Source organism: Rhinoderma darwinii, chromosome 1, assembly GCF_050947455.1.
Source record: "Rhinoderma darwinii isolate aRhiDar2 chromosome 1, aRhiDar2.hap1, whole genome shotgun sequence".
Classification (NCBI taxonomy): Eukaryota; Metazoa; Chordata; class Amphibia; order Anura; family Rhinodermatidae; genus Rhinoderma; species Rhinoderma darwinii.
In genome coordinates, this window is record NC_134687.1 from 375,771,432 (window position 1) to 375,796,378 (window position 24,947).

At 39.1% G+C, this 24,947-nt stretch overlaps 1 protein-coding gene across 1 annotated transcript in view; it reads left to right on the forward strand.

The window, feature by feature from the left end:
* The window catches only part of TMC1 (transmembrane channel like 1), a 90,217-nt gene that overhangs the window by 11,063 nt on the left and 54,207 nt on the right, over positions 1 to 24,947 (forward strand). The window contains exons 5-8 of the mRNA XM_075852111.1: positions 5,714 to 5,804; positions 8,425 to 8,506; positions 9,622 to 9,728; positions 21,380 to 21,478. Of these exons, the coding sequence (XP_075708226.1) occupies positions 5,714 to 5,804; positions 8,425 to 8,506; positions 9,622 to 9,728; positions 21,380 to 21,478 (379 nt within the window). The remainder of the gene's footprint in view (positions 1 to 5,713; positions 5,805 to 8,424; positions 8,507 to 9,621; positions 9,729 to 21,379; positions 21,479 to 24,947) is intronic.

Sequence of the window (24,947 nt, forward strand, 5' to 3'; positions counted from 1 at the left end):
CACATTATTGGGCAGGGTAGAAAATGTTCTTTCTGCCAACAGCCCCTACGTGTCTTTGTATTCTTGTGACCATCTACAGACTAGCAGTAAAGTCTCCTTTACAAATCTAATAAAACCTATACACATTACCACCTGATATTTCTACTTATCTGCATTATATTCTCTAATTCAAGCACATTTCCACCTACTTATCCCAGGACTGAGAGTTGTCTTCAGCAACTGCTCTTGGCTTCATGGGTGGATTCTGCCTGTCCTGTTCTCTCCCAGGCTATTATTTAAATTATTGTCTGTGAGCATGACATTTAGGTCTATGAGGAGACTAGAATCCTTAGTCACTGAGACAGGAAGTGATGTCATTTGATTGACCGATGCAGACAGGGGGACATCATATGTAGCAGAAGGAGACATTGCACAACAAAATTACTGGAATCATATTACATGGGTTATTGGATCTGTTTCTTAGACTTTATTCATTATGACTAATTTCTGCAACTTAGCTCTTATATACTTTGTTTGAGTTTCAATTCCTCACCACTTCTGTTTGCTGCCTGTAAATGAACACATTTAGACATTCCGGTCTAATTTTATAGCACATCTTGGTTGGCCTACTTTGGACCACTTTTCTTTGCGATATAATTTTCACACAATTTGGTGCATCTTATGCCACGCCCCCTTATTGGACTAGTTCCAAACATCAGGTTTTTTTTGGGCGCATTTCATTGATAAACGTGTCTAAAATGTTTTACAGGAGTTACAACTTAGGCCATAGTTGCCAACAGTCCCGAATTTGCCGGGACTGTCCCGAATTTACAGAGACAATCCCGACAAATTACTGTCCCGGCAACTTGAACTGGCGACTGCCATATTCAATTGTGTCTGCATCCTCATATTGAATACTATGGCAGAGAAGTGAGCCTGCTCCCTGCTCTGCCATTCATTAGGCTACAGGCCACGGTAGGCCTGCAGCCTATAAACGCTGGGACAGGATCCCTGCGAATGCTGTCGTGATTACATGACTGGATCGCGCCAGCCTACATAAGGATCCTGTCTCAGCACCTCATAAATTGCAGGACTGAGGAGACTGTGGAGCTCCGTTCTTATGTGAAGCTGTGTGGCACTATCTACAAAGGGAGGAGTGTGGCACTAACTATAAAGGGGGAGTGTGGCACTATCTACAAAGGGGGAGCGTGTGGTACTATCTATAAAGAAAAGTGTGGCACTATCTACAAAGGGGGAGCGTGTGGTACTATCTATAAAGGGGGGAGTGTGGCACTATTTGTAGAGGGGGGAGTATGTGGCACTATTTACTAAGGGGGGAGTGTGGCACTATCCACAGGGGTCTGTGCATGGCACTATCTACAGGAGACTATGTGGCACTATCTACAGAGGGCACTGTGGAACTATCTACAGAGTACACTGTGCCACTATCTACAGAGGAGACTATCTAAAATGGGGGCTTTATGGCACTATCTCAGGGGGCTTTATGGCACTATCTAAAGGGGGCTGTGTGGCACTATCCACAGAGGGCACTGTGGCACTCTCTACAGAGGGCACTGTGGCACTATCTAAAAAGAGGGTGTGTGGCACTATCTACAGGGTTTCTGTGTGGCACTATCTACAGGGCTTCTGTGTGGCACTATCTACAGGGGGCTGTGTAGAACTATCTACAGTTTGAGTGTTTCACTATCTACAGGGGGCACTGTGACATTATCTACAGGACGCAGTGTGTGGCAAGATCTACAGGGAGCAGTGTGTGGCACTACCTACTGGGGGTAGTATGGGGCACCATCTACAAGTGGCACTGAGTGTGGCACAATCTACGCTGCTTTTTATGCTGCCAGTAGTGGTCAGCACATATCGCCTATCCCTATTGATGAAGTGAGACATCTCTTGCCTGTATACAACCAGATAACCAAAGAGATATACTGGCCGTCATAGTAGTCGTCAGCCAAACTAGTGCAGACATTTTTGTTTGTTTATTTGTATGCAGAAATTCTGAGAAGAAAGCCATGCCCCATTAGCCACGCCCACCAGATAAACCACACCCCCATAAGACACACCAGATAAGCCAGAACCTAAGTGTCCCAGGAAAAATTGTTCAAATGTCAACTATGCACTTAGGCCAGAATTCTGGCGCAGGACCAATAGTAAATGTGACCCATTATTGTTTACATTCAGATCCTGAAACCTGTACAAAATCTTTAACCCCTACCCGCACGAGTAAGTAACTGTACGTCGTTGCGGGAGGCTACTTCCCGCACGAGGACGTATAGTTACTGAGTTGTTTCTGGTGCACACTGTCGGCGACAGTGTTCACTGGGAACCGGGAGGTCAGCTGTCGCCGACAGCTGACACTCAACTCTTGCCGACCAGCGGTCCTTTGCCACTGATTTCGGCGAATTAACCCCTTAAATTCAGCGATCAGTTGCAATCGCCGAATTTTAGGGGTTTCTAACATATCGGCAGACCCCGGACCAAAATCGCGGGGTTTGTCGATTGTTAGCATGGCAAGCGGATACCAAACAATGGCTTCCGTGTCTGCCATGGACGGAAGCCCATCAGGACCAACCTTCGGCTGGTCCTGATAGGCTTCCTGTTAGAGTGACAGGAAGTCACTGTGTCGTTCCCGATGCACACTGTTGGCGACAAGGTGTGCATCGGGAACTGGGAGATCAGCTGTGTCCGACAGCTGACACTCCAGTGTTGCCGATCAGCTCATCGCCGCTGATTTCGGCAATTAACCCATTAAATGTGGTGCTCGATTGCGATCACCACATTTAGGGAGTTTGTAGCACATCAGCAGCAATTGTGGGGGCTGCTTATGCTTGTGATGGCATCCGGAGGCCAACCAACGGCCACCGGGTATGCCTCTGGCTGGTCCTCATAGACTTACTGTCAGAGTGACTGTGACGTCACTCTGACAGTTGGAATACATTACACTACCTAGGTAGTGTAATGTATTCTAGCAGCGATCAGAGCTGCAGGTAAAAAAAATAAAGTGTAAAAAGTAAAATAAAAGTTAATAAACAAAAAAATAAAGTGTAAAAAGTAACAAAAAGTTTAAAAAAATGTTTTATAAAAGTGTAAAAATAAAAGTTTTTGTTTTCCTATAATAAGTAATTTATTATAGGAAAAAAATGAAAACGTTAAAAAAAAGTACGCAAATTTGGTATCACCGTGTTCGTAACAACCCAAACTATGAAACTATAATGTTATTTTTTCCGCACGGTGAACGCCGCAAACAAAATAAACGGAAAACGATGTCAGTATCGCTATTTTTTGGTCACCACCCCTCCCAAGATATAGAATAAAAAGTGATCAAAAAGTCGCATTTACCCCAAAATAGTACCAATAAAAACTACAACCCGTCCCGCAAAAAACAAGACCTCCCACAGCTTTTTTGACGAAAAAATAAAAAAGTTACGGCTCAGAATAGGGTGTCTCAGAAAATAAATTATTTTATAGAAACGTAATTTTATTGTGCAAACGCCGCAAAACTAAAAAAAAACGTTACACATATGGTATCGCCGTAATTGTACCGACCTGCAGAATAACGTAAAGTGTAATTTAATGCGCACGATGAACGCCGTAAGAATTTAAAGCGCCAAAATCGCTGTTTTTTGTTCACCTTAGCTCTAAAAAAGATCCTGTGGGGTCAAAATGCTCACTATACCCCTAGAAAAATTCCTTGAGGGGTGTAGTTTCTAAAATATGGTCACTTTTGGGGGGTTTCCACTGGTTTGGTCCCTCCAGGGCGTTGCAAACCCAACATGGCACTGAAAACCAATCCAGCAAAATCTGCGCTCAAAAATCCAAAAGGCGCTCCTTCCATCCTGAGCCCTGCTGTGGGTCTAAACATCAGTTTATGACCACATATGGGGTATTGCCGTAATCGGGAGAAATTGCTTTACAAATGTTGGGGTGCTTTTTCTCCTTTATTCCTTGTAAAAATGAAAAAATTCTATGTTTCCACAGGAAAATAGGTGATTTTCATCTTCACAGACTAATTCCACTAAATTCTGCAAAAAAACTGTGGGGTCAAAATGCTAACAAAACCCCTAGAAAAATGCCTTGAGGGGTGTAGTTTCCAAAATGGGGGTCAATTTTGGGGGATTCCACTGTTTTGGTACCACAAGACCTCTTCAAACCTGACATGGTGCCTAAAATATATTCCTAAAAAAAGGAGGCCCAAAAATCCACTAGGTGCTCCTTTGCTTCTGAGGCCTGTGTTTCAGTCCATTAGGACACTAGGGCCACATGTTGGATATTTCTAAAAACTGCAGAGTCTGGGAAATAAATATTGAGTTGCATTTCTCTGGTAAAACCTTCTGTGTTACAGATTTTTTTTTTTATTACAGATGAATTTCGGCAAAAAAAATGAAATTTGTAAATTTCACTTCTACTTTGCCTTAATTCCTGTGAAACGCCTAAAGGATTAAAATACTTTCTGAATGTGGTTTTGAATACCTTGAGGGGTGCAGTTTTCAAAATGGGGTGATTTATGGGGACTTTCTAATATATAAGGCCCTCAAAGCCACTTCAGAACTGAACTGGCCTATTGAAATTTTATTGAAAATATGAGAAATTGCTGCTAAAGTTCTAAGCCTCGTAACGTCCTAGAAAAATAAAAGTATGTGAAAAAAAATGATGCAAACATAAAGTAGACATATGGGGGATGTTAACTAGTAACTATTTTGTGTGGTATTACTATCTGTTTTACAAGCAAATACATTTCAATTTAGAAAACTGCAAATTTTTGCACATTTTTGCTAAAATTTGAAGTTTTTCACAAATAAATATTTAATTTATCGACCAAATATTTTTACTAACATAAAGTACAATATGTCATAAGAAAACAATCTCAGAATCACTTGGATAGGAAAAAGCATTCCGAACTTATTAACACATAAAGTGTCCACAATGCCAAAACAGGCTGTGTCCTAAAGGGGTTAACACTTCACACGTTAGAGAGTTTGCTACCGTTGTATCCATTCTTAATCCTCTATGAGCTAAACAGCTCCTCAGGCTCTGCTCACACAGGCGTTTTTTGCCATTCTGCAGGGGTTCTAGTATTTTTTATGGCAAAAATTTTGCTGTCTGCTCCACCCTTCTTGCTGTCAAAATTTTTAGAAAGGCTAATGAAAACCTGTCAGGATTCATGGGGATCCATTTAAAAATGGATCAGGCACAGCTGTCATGGCTCTGTTATGAATAGAATCCATACAAGTAGCGAGATACAATGAACAGGTTCCTTAAACTAAATAGCACAGCGTGTTGCTGCAAATGTGAAAAACACTAACGACATGACTTGCAAAGGAACACATAATAAAGAAGCGTCCACGATTATAATGCAAATTTTATAAGGTATAATATTCCGCAAATTGTTGTCAAAAGCATTTAAAAAACAAACTTAGAATCTAGATCCATAGACTATAATAACGGACCGGCTGCAGTATTCCCACAAAATAAGGTGTCTATTATTATTCTATATGCATCTAGATTCTATGATTTATTTTTTTTAAATCGTAAATATGGTACCTAATAAAATTTGCATAATTACTATGATGGATGGGTGTGCGCATCTTTATAACATGTTCTTTTGCAATAGAATCTATGATACTTTTTTTTTTTATCAAACTATTAGGATAATAGAGAGATTTGTACTGCTGATAAGTTTAGCTCTACATTTTAACCTCACTTTTTCCAATTGTAGGGAAGCTCAGGAATTTGTGGAAAAATTTGAGGGAGCACTCGGAAAAGGAAAGGGGAAAAAGTTTTATGCCTATAAAGTCATGATGCTTAAAGTAAGTATGCTCAAACCTCTAGATATTTTTCCTGGAAAGGGAAAGGCAGAACAAACTATAGCTTATCTGCTAGGGAAATAAGAGATCGGCGGGTACAAAAAATTTGTATGAAATTCAGTGATATCCACCAATGAATATGTGATGTAAGTAGTTAATTTAACCACCTTTGGTCTAATCTAAAAAAAGGTTTTATTTTTAGGTAATGCATAGTATTTACAAAAGGGTTACTATATAATGTTTTAGATTTCAGCACTGACTAGTATGTATTTTAGCAGCTAGTTAGGAATGAAAATGCAGTCTTTTATTTCAGTTTTTGGTGACACTAAATGCTTACGGTTGTTGTACATATGTTGCATATGGAATCCAAGAGAAGACATATAGACACACACACACACACACACACACACACACACACACACACACACTATACAACTCACTCCCTCACTCATACTCACATTCTCTCACGCTCAGATTTGCTGACCTAGGCTGACATTGTTGGACACATATCTAACATACAAATCTTACTTTTGTTAGTAGTCTAACACCTATGGACAAGGCTTTGAAAAAATTTCACTGTCCTGATGATACTCTTACCAACATTGGAATTATAGTCCTTCAGTTCTAATCTGATCAACACTATAATCCAAAAAATAGATATCAGTTGCTTAATTAATCTTTAACACATGTAAAGGAGGTCCTTTATTCATTTATCACCCAGTGGAGAGTGGGTAACAAGTAATAAGTAACAAAGGACTTTCCTCCGTCAGTAGTACCCAGCATGTTCATGCATTGCACAGATAGCCCATTACTTTTAGGGGGGATTCACACGAACGTGTATTCGGTCTGTGCGGGCCGCATGGTTTTCACGCGCCACGCACAGACCAATACAAGTCAATGGGGCAGTTCAAACAGTGCGTGATTTGTGCGCAGCGTTTGTTGGCTGCGTACAAAACGCGACAGGTTCAATATCTCCGCGTATTTCGCGCATCACGCACCCATTGAAGTCAATGGGTGCGTGAAAACCACCGACTGAAACAGCGCACCAGCTGTCAAAAGGATGAATGTAAACAGAAAAGCACCACGTGCTTTTCTGTTTCCAAACATCCAAATTGAGTGTCTTTGAGATGAGCGAACCCGGACAATCGAACCAAACTTCACCGGGTTCGGCCGAACTCGTTTTGGCCGAACCCGGCAAAAAAAATTCCGGTACGCGACGTCAGGAGATAGTCACTGTTCAGGTTGCTGAAAGAGTTAAACTGTTTCAGCACCATGGACAGTGACTACCGATCCCAATAAACATGAACCTGTAAAAAAAAAAACGAAGTTCTGACTTACCGATAACTCCCGGCTTCTTCCTCCAGTCTGACCTCCCGGGATGACAATTCAGTCCAAGTGACAGCTCCAGCCAATCACAGGCCAAGCACAGGCTGCAGCGGTCACATGGACTGACGTGTCATCCAGGGAGGTGGGGCCCGATGTCAAGAGAGGCGCGTCACCAAGGACGCGTCACCAAGGCAACGGCCGGGAAGTTCTCGGTAAGTACGAACTTTTTTTTTTTTTTTAACAGGTTTCTCGATATTGTGTTCGGCATTTACTGTCGAGGGTGCTGAAAGAGTTACTGCCGATCAGTTAGCTCTTTCAGCACCTTGGACAGTGACGGGCGTCGACTAGCCTCATCTCTATGATGGCGGCTGCGCGAAAATCACGCAGCCGCGCATCATACACGGATGACACACGCAGCTGTCAAATGTTTTTTGCGCGCGCAAAACGCTGCGTTGTTTCCGTGCGCAAAAACGCAACGTTCGTCTGAATCTGCCCTTAGGGTAAGGCCACACAGTGCGTCGTTGACGCGGTTTTGTTGCGTTTGAAAACTGCATGCGGTCAGCGGCATGCGTTTTTTGTCTCTGTAATGCTGCAGTTCTGTTGCGTTTTTAAAGGAAATAATTGATGGACATTGTTTTCACCCGTGTTGAAGTTTGTTAGGAGCTTCCTGTATATAGTTCATTATAATACATTGCAGAACTGTTAGCAAAAACGCAAGCAGTTCAGCAACAACTTTGGCAGCGCGGTCATTAACCAAATGCAGTCGGACATTATGAAGATGGGGTTAACTGCACAAAAAACACATTGTAATATAATAGCAGCAGTCTGTCCATAACAAACATTTCACCATTGACTTTTATTGAAAAATGACTTGCTGCGGTTTAAAACGCAACATAAACGCACCGTGACTGCAGGAAAAATGAATACTTGCCGACGAGTTCCCTTAGATTACAGCTGATCGCTGGGTGTGTAATCACTGAAACATCACTAGGAATCAACATAGTGTCGAGGGACTCAAAAAAAGCTAGTCCAAAGGGGACAACCTTTAAAGTTGCAGCTTTCTTGAAATACTCAGATAAATGCCAGTTTTAATAGTCTATTAAAACCAAAAACATTTTATTATAGTTCAGGAAGCACAATATATAACAATCTGAAATAACAGAAAAGAGGTGATCTATATAGCTCATAATAATAATAATAATAATAATAATAATAACAAAATAATAAATAATAAAAAAATAATGCAAATAATAATTTCAGAAGTTATATTTTGCTCCATGCATATTTTTTCCTCTAGAAATGGATGAAGTTTCAAAGAGATTTTGAAAATTTCCGAACCGCCTGCATACCATGGGAAATGAAAATTAAAGAAATTGAAAGTAAGTTTGTGTTAACTGCATGCCAATAGAATAAAATGAAACCTGAATTTATATTGGTTCTTTAGGAACCTAGAACGTCACATGTAATAAATAAAATACTGTTTATAAAATAAATAAGGTGCTAATCTTCTTACCACATAATAGAAAATGTCACAAACCAATTTTTTCATTATCATGAAGACATAATTTCACCTAATAGACCTTCGAAGAGACTACAAATGAAACCTTAAAAACTACAAAATAAATAATTTTAAGTCTATGTTCACATATTTTTACATATATGCTGACAAAACGTCCAGACTTATACGTTAACCGTGATGGATGCCTAGCAGCAGACTATGATATGTCATAAAAAACGATTGAAAAGTTCATGATATATCCATTTAACGATTACCTGTCATCTATAGGCTATCGTCTTAGAAAAAAGAATACATTTTTGCTGGAATTCACGGGATGGAAAGGCGTAGTTTACTATTCTATTTCATACCTAGTTTTTTGCAGTATACTAACATAGACCTACCTGATGGAGGACAAATGGACATTCTTTTAGCCTCCGTTTGTCAATGGAGCCCTATAGACTTGTTTAGTGTGTACGTCAGAAACTCTCCCGACATACACTCTAAACGTAAAGAAAAAACATGATGTGAACAGGGCCTTGAGATATATGACAGGTGTAGTTATATCAGCAGTTCACCAAGTCCATATTGACCACTCTTAATTCTACTGGACTAAGTGGACAAGGTCCATCTGTTAGGCACATTCATACTAGCATTTTATTATTTTGCAGCATGTCTTTTGTTATGTATGTCGTAATCTGTTGCTTTCACAAAAACATACTGCAAAAAACCCTAGTGTGGACATGTCTTTATACCTTATTATAATTGAATAATTTCCATTACTACGCTTACCTTTTTACAGTCTATTTATATGGTCAAACTAGAACTAACCATACAGAAAGATTGTTTGTTACAACCTTTTACAGTATTTTTTTTTTTATATATGTGTGGACACCTTTATTTTCCAACATTGAAACCTGTTTAGCAGTTATGAGCTATTACTTAGACACTTATAATTTTTAGGACAGCCATAACCATAATCTATACTTCTATAACCAGGTCACTTTGGCTCTTCAGTTGCGTCTTATTTCATCTTTCTTCGCTGGATGTATGGAATCAATATGATACTCTTTGGACTAACATTTGGTCTAGTCATGGTGCCTGAGGTATTGTATTCAACAGGATGTCGAATATTTTACCCTTCAATGAGTAATATGACTGTGAAACGGTGGCCTCTATGTTTCAGAAGCTGCTCTTTAGTCTTTAGTGCCATGCTTTTTTCTTTGTTCTTTACGTTGTTCTAGCCGCACAGATAATTCATCCAATATGATGTATAACAAGCATTCATTCCATGTGTCTGTAATATAAAAGGATTCATTCCAACTGATGGAAATCCTATCATTTCAAACACATATCTAACCTGCTTCAAAATATTTAGTTTACTTGTTTTGTAGCACTTAACAGGAATCAGAGAATTTCCATGTGACGCAAAACAAATATTCCTGCCAGTCTTCTGAAGTTTCAATTTATTGAATAGCATTAATAAAATCCATACATTACTATTCTTTATCTGATATGGATTGAGTTTGTTGAGCTTTTTTTATTCCCAAAAGCATCTACTGTATGTTTGGCGAATAAAGATGTTCTCCAGTAGATACAAACTTAATTCATTTGTTTCTAAACAATTGCTTAAATTTTGTATTCCAGATGCTGGTGAGTAACGTCAACAGCAGTACCCACCTGTTCTATTCACATTATAGTTACAGGTGCCAGCACAGCCATAAGCTCCCCCCTCCCCCCATATTACCCCTGGAGCGAGGCCATTTTGGGATAACGTCGATTGATTACATGACATAATGCTCATATTTGAATATTAGACTAAGGCAGCATCAGGCTAAAGATAAAATGTCATACTATGAATTATCTATCTCATTGTGTATATCTATCTATCTATCTATCTATCCTATCTATCTATCTATCTATCTATCTATCTATCTATCTATCTATCTATCTATCTATCTATCTCATATCTATCTATCTATCTATCTATCTATCTATCTATCTATCTATCTATCTATCTATCTATCTATCTATCTATCTATCTATCTATCTATCTATCTATCTATCTATCTATCTATCTATTATCTATCATCTATCTATCTATCTATCTATCTATCTATCTATCTATCTATCTATCTATCTATCTATCTATCTATCTATCTATCTATCTATCTATCTATCTATCTATCTATCTAATAATATTCAAAAAATAGGCAGCACTCCGCAGTAAATGTGAAAATAGGGTACTTTTATTGCCCCCTGTGCAACGTTTCAGCTCTGTCCTCTAGAGCCTTTCTCAAGCAAATAACATGTGATACATTCCAAGTATATAACATAGTGACAATCAAGTAAGTGAATCAAACATAATCAAAGAAAAAGTATATAACAGCAACAAAAAAATAGCGTAATAAATATATAGTAAAAAGTGACACATCAGAATTAAACATATAGTGTCAAAGTAAGATGGATAAGCAACAGTTAATGTGCATATAACTCACAATACAGTTAAAGTATCCAATTAAGAGTAGTGTTCACAGTAGTGAACATGTGTGAAGAGTAGTGAATCATGTGTGAAACATAAAAACAAATTAAAATTGAAAATCACCTCATAGGACGTACTATCACGGCGCCGCCATAGCGGTAAGCGAAAAAACGCTATTGCGCATGCGTTGGAATATTGCCATGTTCTAAATATTGCGGATATCCGGTATGCATTCGCGCATGCGCAATGAAGCGCAGACGCGATGCAGCCATCTTTAAATAGGGAAAAGTCCCATTTGTTTAGGGTTATATCAAAAGGTATGTGTATATATATCTTAAATAACCGAATCATACCATAATGGGGACTATATAGCTCCCAATCTAAGATAAAGCTTTATCAATGGAGAGTGTGAATACATTCAAATGAATGTCCCAACAGGGCATCCAAAGAGGAGATAGGCATAAGCGCAGCGGTACAGCCCTGTTCACACCAGAGTTTTAAGTATTGTTGTTAGAAATGGAGTTCAAGGTGTGGCCGGTGGCCATTCTATAAATGCCCATCCCCACCTCACTAGTGGTTAAACAAATGCAATGCAGACATGTCATATGTCCCCTTGCCGTATTGTTTCCCGTAACTCCTATATTTGTTCTTTGAGAAGTCAAAATAAATACCGCATCTACGTCCAAACCTCTCAATCCTATAGGTTCTATCGATATGTATATAATACACCCTCTAGAGATATAATGGCATACTACATATACTGATATATATTTTTTTATAGAATATTATAATATGATATCCGCAAAAAATAAAAATTGCAAAAATTCCATGAAAAATATAATAATTTTTAATAATATTGGATAATAATTATACACAGAAAAATCCGTGATATTCTTCGTCTGTCGAGGTAATCTTTAAACAAGTTCAAAAGAACGCTCTAAAGAAAAATAGAGAAAAATAAATATCAATATTTCAAACAGGTAATAAAACCAATAAGTATACATGTTAATAATTACTGATAATAACATCAAGTGTATCAACATAATGGGGCATGATGGAAAGAGGAAGAAAAATCTCTCACATTACTCCACTAAACGCATAATCGACATTGAGCCCATTTGGTTTCAGGGTGTTGAGCCTATTGATCCATTGCAACTCCCTAGTTTTTAATAGTCTAGTCCTGTTGCCACCTCGTCTCAGGGGGGGTATGTGATCCAAGATCCAAAATTTTAGTTGCTGTTCTGTATGGCCCATCTCCGAAAAATGTTTCGAAACAGGTAAATCCAAACGCTTTTTTCTAATCGTATACCTATGTTGGTTTAATCTGATTTTTAACTCAAGTGTGGTTTCACCCACATATAGTAGATGACAGGGGCATTGTAGAACATAAACAACAAAATCTGTGTTGCACGTTAGAAAATGTCTAATCTGGAAGATTCTTTGCGTGATGGGGTGTGTAAAAGTGGGGCCTTTTTGTATAAGCTTACAATTTATACAATTTAAGCAGGGGAAACAGCCAACCCTGGGTTTAGCCAGATATGTCTGTCCAGTGGATTTAAGGGACCCAACATCGGTTTTCACCAATCTGTCCCTAAGGCTTTTGGATCTGCGATAAGAGAGCAGCGGATATTTCGAGAATTCAGGAATATGTGTCAAACAATTGTTTAACATAGGCCAGTGCCGTCTGATAATATCTGTAATAGCCTTACTCTGATCTGTAAATGTTGAAATAAATGGAATACGATCCATTTTTGATTTAGTTTCCTTAGGTCTAAGAAGTGTGTCCCTATCCATTAGAGCTACTTTTGACCTATGCTTATTCAATATTCTTGCTGGATAACCCCGAGTACGGAATCGATTGATCATGTTTCCGAGAGTCACGGTGGCGGTGTCTGTGTCACTGACTATCCTTTTGACCCTCATCAGTTGACTAGTTGGTAAATTCTCAACCATACTACGTGGGTGGTTGCTGCTATATAGAAGTAGATTGTTGCAATCTGTAGGTTTTGTGTAGAGCTCAGTACTGAAGGTGTTGTTATTGATCTTAACGAGGACATCTAGAAACTGAATCTCAGTATCTGACTGTACCAATGTAAATTTGACCTTATCATCATGCATATTAATGCATGAAAAGAAGTCCAAGAGGGTATCACTATCCCCTGACCAAATCATGAAAATATCGTCTATGTAACGCCACCACTTAATAACATGTTTAAAGTGGTGGGATCCATAGACAAAGGCCTCCTCAAATGATCGCATAAATATATTGGCGTAAGTGGGGGCAATGTTTGACCTCATCGCCGTTCCTTGTAGCTGGAGATAAAAATTGTCACCAAAGAGAAAGTAATTCATACTTAGAATAATCTCTAATAATTGCAAAAGGAAGGTGCAGCAGTCAGGTGTATAATCCGATGAATTGAGGAAATTATTGACCGCCTGTATACCCCTGGTATGGTCTATCACAGTGTATAAATTAACCACATCGAACGATACTAATGTGACTTTCGTATCCACAGGTAGAACTACTTCATTAAGTTTATTTATGAAATCAGATGTATCCCTAATATAAGAGGTCGCCCCGATGGCATATGTTCTTAAAATCTTATCCAAAAAAATGGCAATGTGGCAGAAAATAGAATCAACCCCTGACACAATGGGTCGACCCGGAGGGTCAACTAGGGACTTATGTATTTTTGGAAGTATGTATAAAATAGGGGTTCTAGGTTGTGTGATGTATAGATACTCTGCCAAATTCTCATCTATAATCCCACCCGTTTTAGCTTCATCTAATATATTTCTAATCCTCCTACCAATTTCAAATTTGGGATCATATGGGATTTGTTTATATACTGTATCATCATTAAGCTGTCTCATGATTTCTCTAAGGTACATAGTAGTATCCATTATCACTACTGCCCCACCTTTATCAGCTGGTTTTATAGTGATATCAGTGTCACTAGCCAATTCCTCTAATGCTTTGGACTCCTCACTGGTTAAATTAGGATGAGTAAATTTAAATACATTAGTACATTGTGTTTTAAGATTCTCAATTTCACCTTTTACAGCTGCAACAAATGCATCAACAACCGGTAAATTAATTGGTGGCATAAAATTGCTCTCTTTGTAAAGACCAAATTTTCTAAGATTTAATTCAGAATCAGTATCAACATTTCGATCAGATATAGGTTTACCAGAGAACCAGCATTTCAATTTGATAGCTCTAAAGAATTTAAACAGATCAGCTTCAACCTGGAACCAATCCGTCAGAGATGAGGGGCAAAAAGAAAGCCCCTTATCTAGAAGCCTTTGTTGTGGTTCAGACAGTACCTTGGAAGATATGTTTACAACTAACGTTTCCGTAATGCCATCGCTCCCCTTTTCATCATCTGTCTCGGTCTGCTGCCTCTGTAGTTTACGTCGCCAGTGTTGCCTTGTTCCCCCACGTCTGGTACGCTTCCCGCTGGTGTGGAAGTCGCCGGGGTCTCCCCCAAAAAAGACGGGGAATCAGTCGTGATAAGTCCACCTTGTGCAGTAGATTTCTTCCTTCTCCTATTATCCCGATAGTTGAATCTGTCTCCATTATCCATATTCTGCCAATTGTAAACCCGACCTTTGGAATAATCATCCGCATGTCTATTCCATTTCCTTCTTTTAACCTCTTCTTGTTCCATCCTTAATCTCTGTACTTGCATTTTAAGATTATCAGAAAATCTAGTATATTCCTGGTCATCAATCGTGGATTTCAATGTAGTATCAATTTCTTGTATATTTCCATGTACCGTCTGGATTTCTTGTTGCAAAAATTCAAGATTTAGCAAAATCACATCAAGCGCAAATTTGTTGGATATTTGTTTCAATCTATTGCAGTAAAACTCATTTTGTGAAAATAAATTTGGGCTCACATTTGAACGCATTCCTCTCGGTATCCGTTGATGTTTATAATATTCCCCCAAGGTCATCAAATGGAGCTGTAATGTAGTCGCTCTTTTTGTTTCATTTTCCAATTTTCTCTTAAGATCAGTAGAGGAAGGAGTAATAAGAAAATCCACCTCACCATCAAGGCCCATCAGGATCCGCTTGATATCCTCATCAGTATATACAAAGGTTTCAGGAGGCAAAGTACTTCTGGCTTCAGTAGTAGTGGTAGTCATTCTTGTAGAAAACCGTGCAGGCTAGAAGGTCAACTATATGGATAAACAAATATATCTAGCAGCACCGGTGTATGGTAGGTGCAAATCCTCAGGAACAGACCACGCTCCAAACTTGATAATATTCAAAAAATAGGCAGCACTCCGCAGTAAATGTGAAAATAGGGTACTTTTATTGCCCCCTGTGCAACGTTTCAGCTCTGTCCTCTAGAGCCTTTCTCAAGCAAATAACATGTGATACATTCCAAGTATATAACATAGTGACAATCAAGTAAGTGAATCAAACATAATCAAAGAAAAAGTATATAACAGCAACAAAAAAATAGCGTAATAAATATATAGTAAAAAGTGACACATCAGAATTAAACATATAGTGTCAAAGTAAGATGGATAAGCAACAGTTAATGTGCATATAACTCACAATACAGTTAAAGTATCCAATTAAGAGTAGTGTTCACATGTGTGTGAATCATGTGTGAAACATAAAAACAAATTAAAATTGAAAATCACCTCATAGGACGATATCTTAAATAACCGAATCATACCATAATGGGGACTATATAGCTCCCAATCTAAGATAAAGCTTTATCAATGGAGAGTGTGAATACATTCAAATGAATGTCCCAACAGGGCATCCAAAGAGGAGAGAGGCATAAGCGCATATAGTCCCCATTATGGTATGATTCGGTTATTTAAGATATATATACACATACCTTTTGATATAACCCTAAACAAATGGGACTTTTCCCTATTTAAAGATGGCTGCATCGCGTCTGCGCTTCATTGCGCATGCGCGAATGCATACCGGATATCCGCAATATTTAGAACATGGCAATATTCCAACGCATGCGCAATAGCGTTTTTTCGCTTACCGCTATGGCGGCGCCGTGATAGCACGTCCTATGAGGTGATTTTCTATTTTAATTTGTTTTTATGTTTCACACATGATTCACACACATGTGAACACTACTCTTAATTGGATACTTTAACTGTATTGTGAGTTATATGCACATTAACTGTTGCTTATCCATCTTACTTTGACACTATATGTTTAATTCTGATGTGTCACTTTTTACTATATATTTATTACGCTATTTTTTTGTTGCTGTTATATACTTTTTCTTTGATTATGTTTGATTCACTTACTTGATTGTCACTATGTTATATACTTGGAATGTATCACATGTTATTTGCTTGAGAAAGGCTCTAGAGGACAGAGCTGAAACGTTGCACAGGGGGCAATAAAAGTACCCTATTTTCACATTTACTGCGGAGTGCTGCCTATTTTTTGAATATTATCAAGTTTGGAGCGTGGTCTGTTCCTGAGGATTTGCACCTACCATACACCGGTGCTGCTAGATATATTTGTTTATCCATATAGTTGACCTTCTAGCCTGCACGGTTTTCTACAAGAATGACTACCACTACTACTGAAGCCAGAAGTACTTTGCCTCCTGAAACCTTTGTATATACTGATGAGGATATCAAGCGGATCCTGATGGGCCTTGATGGTGAGGTGGATTTTCTTATTACTCCTTCCTCTACTGATCTTAAGAGAAAATTGGAAAATGAAACAAAAAGAGCGACTACATTACAGCTCCATTTGATGACCTTGGGGGAATATTATAAACATCAACGGATACCGAGAGGAATGCGTTCAAATGTGAGCCCAAATTTATTTTCACAAAATGAGTTTTACTGCAATAGATTGAAACAAATATCCAACAAATTTGCGCTTGATGTGATTTTGCTAAATCTTGAATTTTTGCAACAAGAAATCCAGACGGTACATGGAAATATACAAGAAATTGATACTACATTGAAATCCACGATTGATGACCAGGAATATACTAGATTTTCTGATAATCTTAAAATGCAAGTACAGAGATTAAGGATGGAACAAGAAGAGGTTAAAAGAAGGAAATGGAATAGACATGCGGATGATTATTCCAAAGGTCGGGTTTACAATTGGCAGAATATGGATAATGGAGACAGATTCAACTATCGGGATAATAGGAGAAGGAAGAAATCTACTGCACAAGGTGGACTTATCACGACTGATTCCCCGTCTTTTTTGGGGGAGACCCCGGCGACTTCCACACCAGCGGGAAGCGTACCAGACGTGGGGGAACAAGGCAACACTGGCGACGTAAACTACAGAGGCAGCAGACCGAGACAGATGATGAAAAGGGGAGCGATGGCATTACGGAAACGTTAGTTGTAAACATATCTTCCAAGGTACTGTCTGAACCACAACAAAGGCTTCTAGATAAGGGGCTTTCTTTTTGCCCCTCATCTCTGACGGATTGGTTCCAGGTTGAAGCTGATCTGTTTAAATTCTTTAGAGCTATCAAATTGAAATGCTGGTTCTCTGGTAAACCTATATCTGATCGAAATGTTGATACTGATTCTGAATTAAATCTTAGAAAATTTGGTCTTTACAAAGAGAGCAATTTTATGCCACCAATTAATTTACCGGTTGTTGATGCATTTGTTGCAGCTGTAAAAGGTGAAATTGAGAATCTTAAAACACAATGTACTAATGTATTTAAATTTACTCATCCTAATTTAACCAGTGAGGAGTCCAAAGCATTAGAGGAATTGGCTAGTGACACTGATATCACTATAAAACCAGCTGATAAAGGTGGGGCAGTAGTGATAATGGATACTACTATGTACCTTAGAGAAATCATGAGACAGCTTAATGATGATACAGTATATAAACAAATCCCATATGATCCCAAATTTGAAATTGGTAGGAGGATTAGAAATATATTAGATGAAGCTAAGACGGGTGCGATTATAGATGAGAATTTGGCAGACTATCTATACATCACACAACCTAGAACCCCTATTTTATACATACTTCCAAAAATACATAAGTCCCTAGTTGACCCTCCGGGTCGACCCATTGTGTCAGGGGTTGATTCTATTTTCTGCCACATTGCCATTTTTTTGGATAAGATTTTAAGAACATATGCCATCGGGGCGACCTCTTATATTAGGGATACATCTGATTTCATAAATAAACTTAATGAAGTAGTTCTACCTGTGGATACGAAAGTCACATTAGTATCGTTCGATGTGGTTAATTTATACACTGTGATAGACCATACCAGGGGTATACAGGCGGTCAATAATTTCCTCAATTCATCGGATTATACACCTGACTGCTGCACCTTCCTTTTGCAATTATTAGAGATTATTCTAAGTATGAATTACTTTCTCTTTGGTGACAATTTTTATCTCCAGCTACAAGGAACGGCGATGGGGTCAAACATTGCCCCCACTTACGCCAATATATTTATGCGATCATTTGAGGAGGCCTTTGTCTATGGATCCCACCACTTTAAACATGTTATTAAGTGGTGGCGTTACATAGACGATATTTTCATGATTTGGTCAGGGGATAGTGATACCCTCTTGGACTTCTTTTCATGCATTAATATGCATGATGATAAGGTCAAATTTACATTGGTACAGTCAGATACTGAGATTCAGTTTCTAGATGTCCTGGTTAATATCAATAACAACACCTTCAGTACTGAGCTCTACACAAAACCTACAGATTGCAATAATCTACTTCTATATAGCAGCAACCACCCACGTAGTATGGTTGAGAATTTACCAACTAGTCAACTGATGAGGGTCAAAAGGATAGTCAGTGACACAGACACCGCCACCGTGACTCTGGGAAACATGATCAATCGATTCCGTACTCGGGGTTATCCAGCAAGAATATTGAATAAGCATAGGTCAAAAGTAGCTCTAATGGATAGGGACACACTTCTTAGACCTAAGGAAACTAAATCAAAAATGGATCGTATTCCATTTATTTCAACATTTACAGATCAGAGTAAGGCTATTACAGATATTATCAGACGGCACTGGCCTATGTTAAACAATTGTTTGACACATATTCCTGAATTCTCGAAATATCCGCTGCTCTCTTATCGCAGATCCAAAAGCCTTAGGGACAGATTGGTGAAAACCGATGTCGGGTCCCTTAAATCCACTGGACAGACATATCTGGCTAAACCCAGGGTTGGCTGTTTCCCCTGCTTAAATTGTATAAATTGTAAGCTTATACAAAAAGGCCCCACTTTTACACACCCCATCATGCAAAGAATCTTCCAGATTAGACATTTTCTAACGTGCAACACAGATTTTGTTGTTTATGTTCTACAATGCCCCTGTCATCTACTATATGTGGGTGAAACCACACTTGAGTTAAAAATCAGATTAAACCAACATAGGTATACGATTAGAAAAAAGCGTTTGGATTTACCTGTTTCTAAACATTTTTCGGAGATGGGCCATACAGAACAGCAACTAAAATTTTGGATCTTGGATCACATACCCCCCCTGAGACGAGGTGGCAACAGGACTAGACTATTAAAAACTAGGGAGTTGCAATGGATCAATAGGCTCAACACCCTGAAACCAAATGGGCTCAATGTCGATTATGCGTTTAGTGGAGTAATGTGAGAGATTTTCCTTCCTCTTTCCATCATGCCCCATTATGTTGATACACTTGATGTTATTATCAGTAATTATTAACATGTATACTTATTGGTTTTATTACCTGTTTGAAATATTGATATTTATTTTTCTCTATTTTTCTTTAGAGCGTTCTTTTGAACTTGTTTAAAGATTACCTCGACAGACGAAGAATATCACGGATTTTTCTGTGTATAATTATTATCCAATATTATTAAAAATTATTATATTTTTCATGGAATTTTTGCAATTTTTATTTTTTGCGGATATCATATTATAATATTCTATAAAAAAATATATATCAGTATATGTAGTATGCCATTATATCTCTAGAGGGTGTATTATATACATATCGATAGAACCTATAGGATTGAGAGGTTTGGACGTAGATGCGGTATTTATTTTGACTTCTCAAAGAACAAATATAGGAGTTACGGGAAACAATACGGCAAGGGGACATATGACATGTCTGCATTGCATTTGTTTAACCACTAGTGAGGTGGGGATGGGCATTTATAGAATGGCCACCGGCCACACCTTGAACTCCATTTCTAACAACAATACTTAAAACTCTGGTGTGAACAGGGCTGTACCGCTGCGCTTATGCCTCTCTCCTCTTTGGATGCCCTGTTGGGACATTCATTTGAATGTATTCACACTCTCCATTGATAAAGCTTTATCTTAGATTGGGAGCTATATAGTCCCCATTATGGTATGATTCGGTTATTTAAGATATATATACACATACCTTTTGATATAACCCTAAACAAATGGGACTTTTCCCTATTTAAAGATGGCTGCATCGCGTCTGCGCTTCATTGCGCATGCGCGAATGCATACCGGATATCCGCAATATTTAGAACATGGCAATATTCCAACGCATGCGCAATAGCGTTTTTTCGCTTACCGCTATGGCGGCGCCGTGATAGCACGTCCTATGAGGTGATTTTCAATTTTAATTTGTTTTTATGTTTCACACATGATTCACACACATGTGAACACTACTCTTAATTGGATACTTTAACTGTATTGTGAGTTATATGCACATTAACTGTTGCTTATCCATCTTACTTTGACACTATATGTTTAATTCTGATGTGTCACTTTTTACTATATATTTATTACGCTATTTTTTTGTTGCTGTTATATACTTTTTCTTTGATTATGTTTGATTCACTTACTTGATTGTCACTATGTTATATACTTGGAATGTATCACATGTTATTTGCTTGAGAAAGGCTCTAGAGGACAGAGCTGAAACGTTGCACAGGGGGCAATAAAAGTACCCTATTTTCACATTTACTGCGGAGTGCTGCCTATTTTTTGAATATTATCAAGTTTGGAGCGTGGTCTGTTCCTGAGGATTTGCACCTACCATACACCGGTGCTGCTAGATATATTTGTTTATCTATCTATCTATCTATCTATCTATCTATCTATCTATCTATCTATCTATCTATCATCTATCTATCTATCTATCTATCTATTTATCTATCTATCTATCTTCTAATATCTAATATCTATCATCTAATATCTATCTAATATCTATCTATCTATTTATTTGCTTGATTTAATAAGCTTTATTTTTTTGTTAAATCCATGATCCTCTCATGTTCACCCTTTGTAGGCATTAATGGGAAAACCACATGGTTCGATTCCAAGAAAAACTGTTCCACGAGCTGAACAACCCTCTGCTATGAATTTTGCCACACTGTATGATTTTAGTGTAAGTGTTTTTCCTATAGAGTTTTATTAATGGATGCTTTATCCGAATACATGTTCCATGTGTTTATCTGTATCTTCTCAGTAAATCAATTCCTACCAAATTCAAGGAAATGTTTCATAATTATGGTATTGAGAAATGCATAATTCCTTACATCAGTGTTTTCCAACTTTTTAGGTATTTGGGAACCTTTGAAAAAAAAAATCCTATCTCAGGGAACCCCTACCAATTATTATTTTTTACAAAACAAAAAAAGGCTAAAAACAAATAATATGCAATACTTATAAATCACCACCTGCTATTAGCACCTGAATTTTGTTTTAAAAAGGGCTTCGCTGTATACCTGGTCTTGCTTCTTTTTGAAAATTCCCAGATGATCGTCAGTGAGCTTGGGCTAATTTCTACTCCTCAACACCATGTGGCTAGTCTAAAAAATAAGATGCATTTTATATACTTTATAAACAGTCATAACAGCCACTGCTCTACTTTACAGCCACAGTGTTCCACAACAGCTTCTGTGCCACCCTACATTAACAGCCACAGTGCCCCTCTAATGGACACCATGCCCTCATACTGTAGCTGACTCAGGACCTTCATAAAAGCCTCAGTGCCCCAATAACAGCCAAAAAGCACTTATACCATTGTCTGCAACCTCTGTACCCCCACAACAGCCACTGCTCACTTAACAGCCACAGTCCCCACAACAGTTACTGTGCCTGCCACCATAGTGTCACTATAATATAAAGTCTGCTAAATATACCCCAGCCCTGCACACACACACACACACACACACACACACACACACACACACACACACACACACACACGCATATATTTGTATCTATCTATCTATCTATCTATCTATCTATCTATCTATCTATCTATCTATCTATCTATCTATCTATCTATCTATCTATCTATCTATCTACACAGTATATATATATATATATATATATATATATACATATATGTATGCCCATATATACAGTGGTACATATATACAGTAACCCTAGGATTAGAGATGAGCGAACTTATGATAAGTTCGGTTCGGCTGGTTCGCCGAATTTCTTGAAAAAGTTCGATTCGGACCGAACTAGTTCGGACCGAACCTGTAATTCAAGAAAGCCCATAATAAATCATGTATGGAGCTCCCGTAATGACGGGTGGCTACATGTGTGCACCCGGCATTATGGCAGCGTTGCTAGGCGACGTCAGTAAATAGTCACTGTCCTGGGTGCTGAAAGAGTTAACTGATCGGCAGTAACTCTTTCAGCACCCTGGACAGTGAATTCCGATCACAATATAGAGAAAACTGTAAAAAAAAAAAAGAAAAAGACGTTCGTACTTACCGAGAACTTCCTGCTTCTTCCTCCAGTCCGGCCTCCCGGCCGTTGCCTTGGTGACGCGTCCCTCTCGACATCCGGCCCGACATTCCTGGATGACATTTCAGCCAATGTGACCGCTGCAGCCAATCACAGACCAATCACATGCTGCAGCGGTCACATGGACTGTCGCATCATCCAGGGTTGTCGGGCTGGATGTCAAGAGAGGGACGCATCACCGTTGCCTTCGTGACGCGTCCCTCTTTCGGCATCCAGCCCGACCTCCCTGGATGTCCATGTGACCGCTGCAGCCTGGGATTGGCCTGTGATTGGCTGCAGCCTGTGATCGGCCTGTGATTGGCTGCAGCGGTCACTTGGACTGAATCGTCATCCCGGGAGGTCAGACTGGAGGAAGAAGCACGGAGTTATCGGTAAGTAGGAACTTCTATTTTTTTTTACACGTTGATGTATTTTGTGATCGGAAGTCACTGTCCAGGGTGCTGAAACAGTTACTGCCGATCGCTTAACTCTTTCAGCACCCTGGACAGTGACTATCTCCTGATGTCGTGTACCGGAAAATCAGTGACTCATAAGCCGGGTTCGGTCAAAACGTGTTCGGCCGAACCCGGTGAAGTTCGGATTCGCTGCAAACCGAACTTTTCACGATGTTCGGACCGAAACCGGGTTCGGTTGTCCCGGTTCGCTCATCTCTACCTAGGATATCTAGGCCCTGACTAATCAGCACGTGTGACATATACCAGAATGTGTATGAATGTATATATGCCCATTTGTACACTCCTCAACATAGATCAATAGACATGTTTATGATATGTAAATGATAAAAAAATGAAAAATATTCCAAACATCTTGATTTATTCAGTATCGAGTATGAGCGCCACATGCAGAAATACACGCACTTACACGCCTTGGCAAGCTATCAATGAGGTTATTAATGGTTGTCTGAGGAATGTTATGCCACGCTGAATGCACTTGGGCACGCAGATCATCAAGATTGGCTGCTGGCAGCTCCATTTGCAATTGCCGACCAATGATATCCCAGATATGCTCGATGGGAGACAAGTCCGGAGACGCTGCAGGCCATGGTAGCACATTTAGGCCACGCAGGCTGTTCACAGTAGCATGAACAACATCCTGTTGAAAATCGGCTTCTGGGACGTTTTGGAGAAATGGCCGTACCACTGGTTCCATGACCAAATCAATGTAACGCCGAGCTGTTAGTGTACCTGAAATGAAGACTTAGAGGGGTCTGACTACCGTACATTATCTCATCCTATACCATAATCCTGGGAGTAGGGCCGGTGTGAAGTTCCCTTGTGAAGGCCTCTTCATGGCTTTACTCACGTGGTCTCCAGACCAATGTCCGGCTATCATTGCGTCCGAGACAAAAGCGTGACTCATGGCTGAAGAGGATAGACCTTCATTCCAGCCTCCATTGCCATCTTGCTGTGCACCATGATAGCCTATGAGAGCGGTGGCATGTAGTCAATAGAACACCTGTAGCTGGATATCTGGATTGTAGCCCAATGTCATGCAATTCCTTCTGATAGTTGGTGCCGACACTGGTTGCCGCCCTAGGCTTGGGATGTGATGTCCAATTTCACTTGCAGTACAGAATAGATCACTACGTGCAGAGTTTTGCCTCCCGGCACCTCTTGCTGTCATTCCCATTCGTTGTTGTTCTCCTAACCTCCGGGTCACGCAACGCTGAACAGTGCTGACATTTCAGCCTAGGCATGTAGCGATCTGCCGGAGTGATAAACCAGGGTCTCTCGGTTCAAGAATTCTGTCCCTGTCTGTGGCTATAACTGGCATGTCGACGAACTGGAGGCATCACACAATCATCCCACACCACTTGATCCGATTTTGAAGTTTCATTTGGCTAAAAAACTTGCTTGTATGCCTCCCACATGCCACAGATTGGAGCTAGGTGCTTGAAAATGTGATAATTTGCATATCTGAGCAACACCTGCTACTTCCTAGATTTACATAACCTTATGGCTTTTCCTTCATGGTGTTGCAATGTCAACGTTGAGGAGTGTATATATCTATATATGTGTATAAAACGACCATAGAACAAAGTAACGGCACCAGGACTTCAGAATAGATTAAACAGGGTGGATTTATTCACC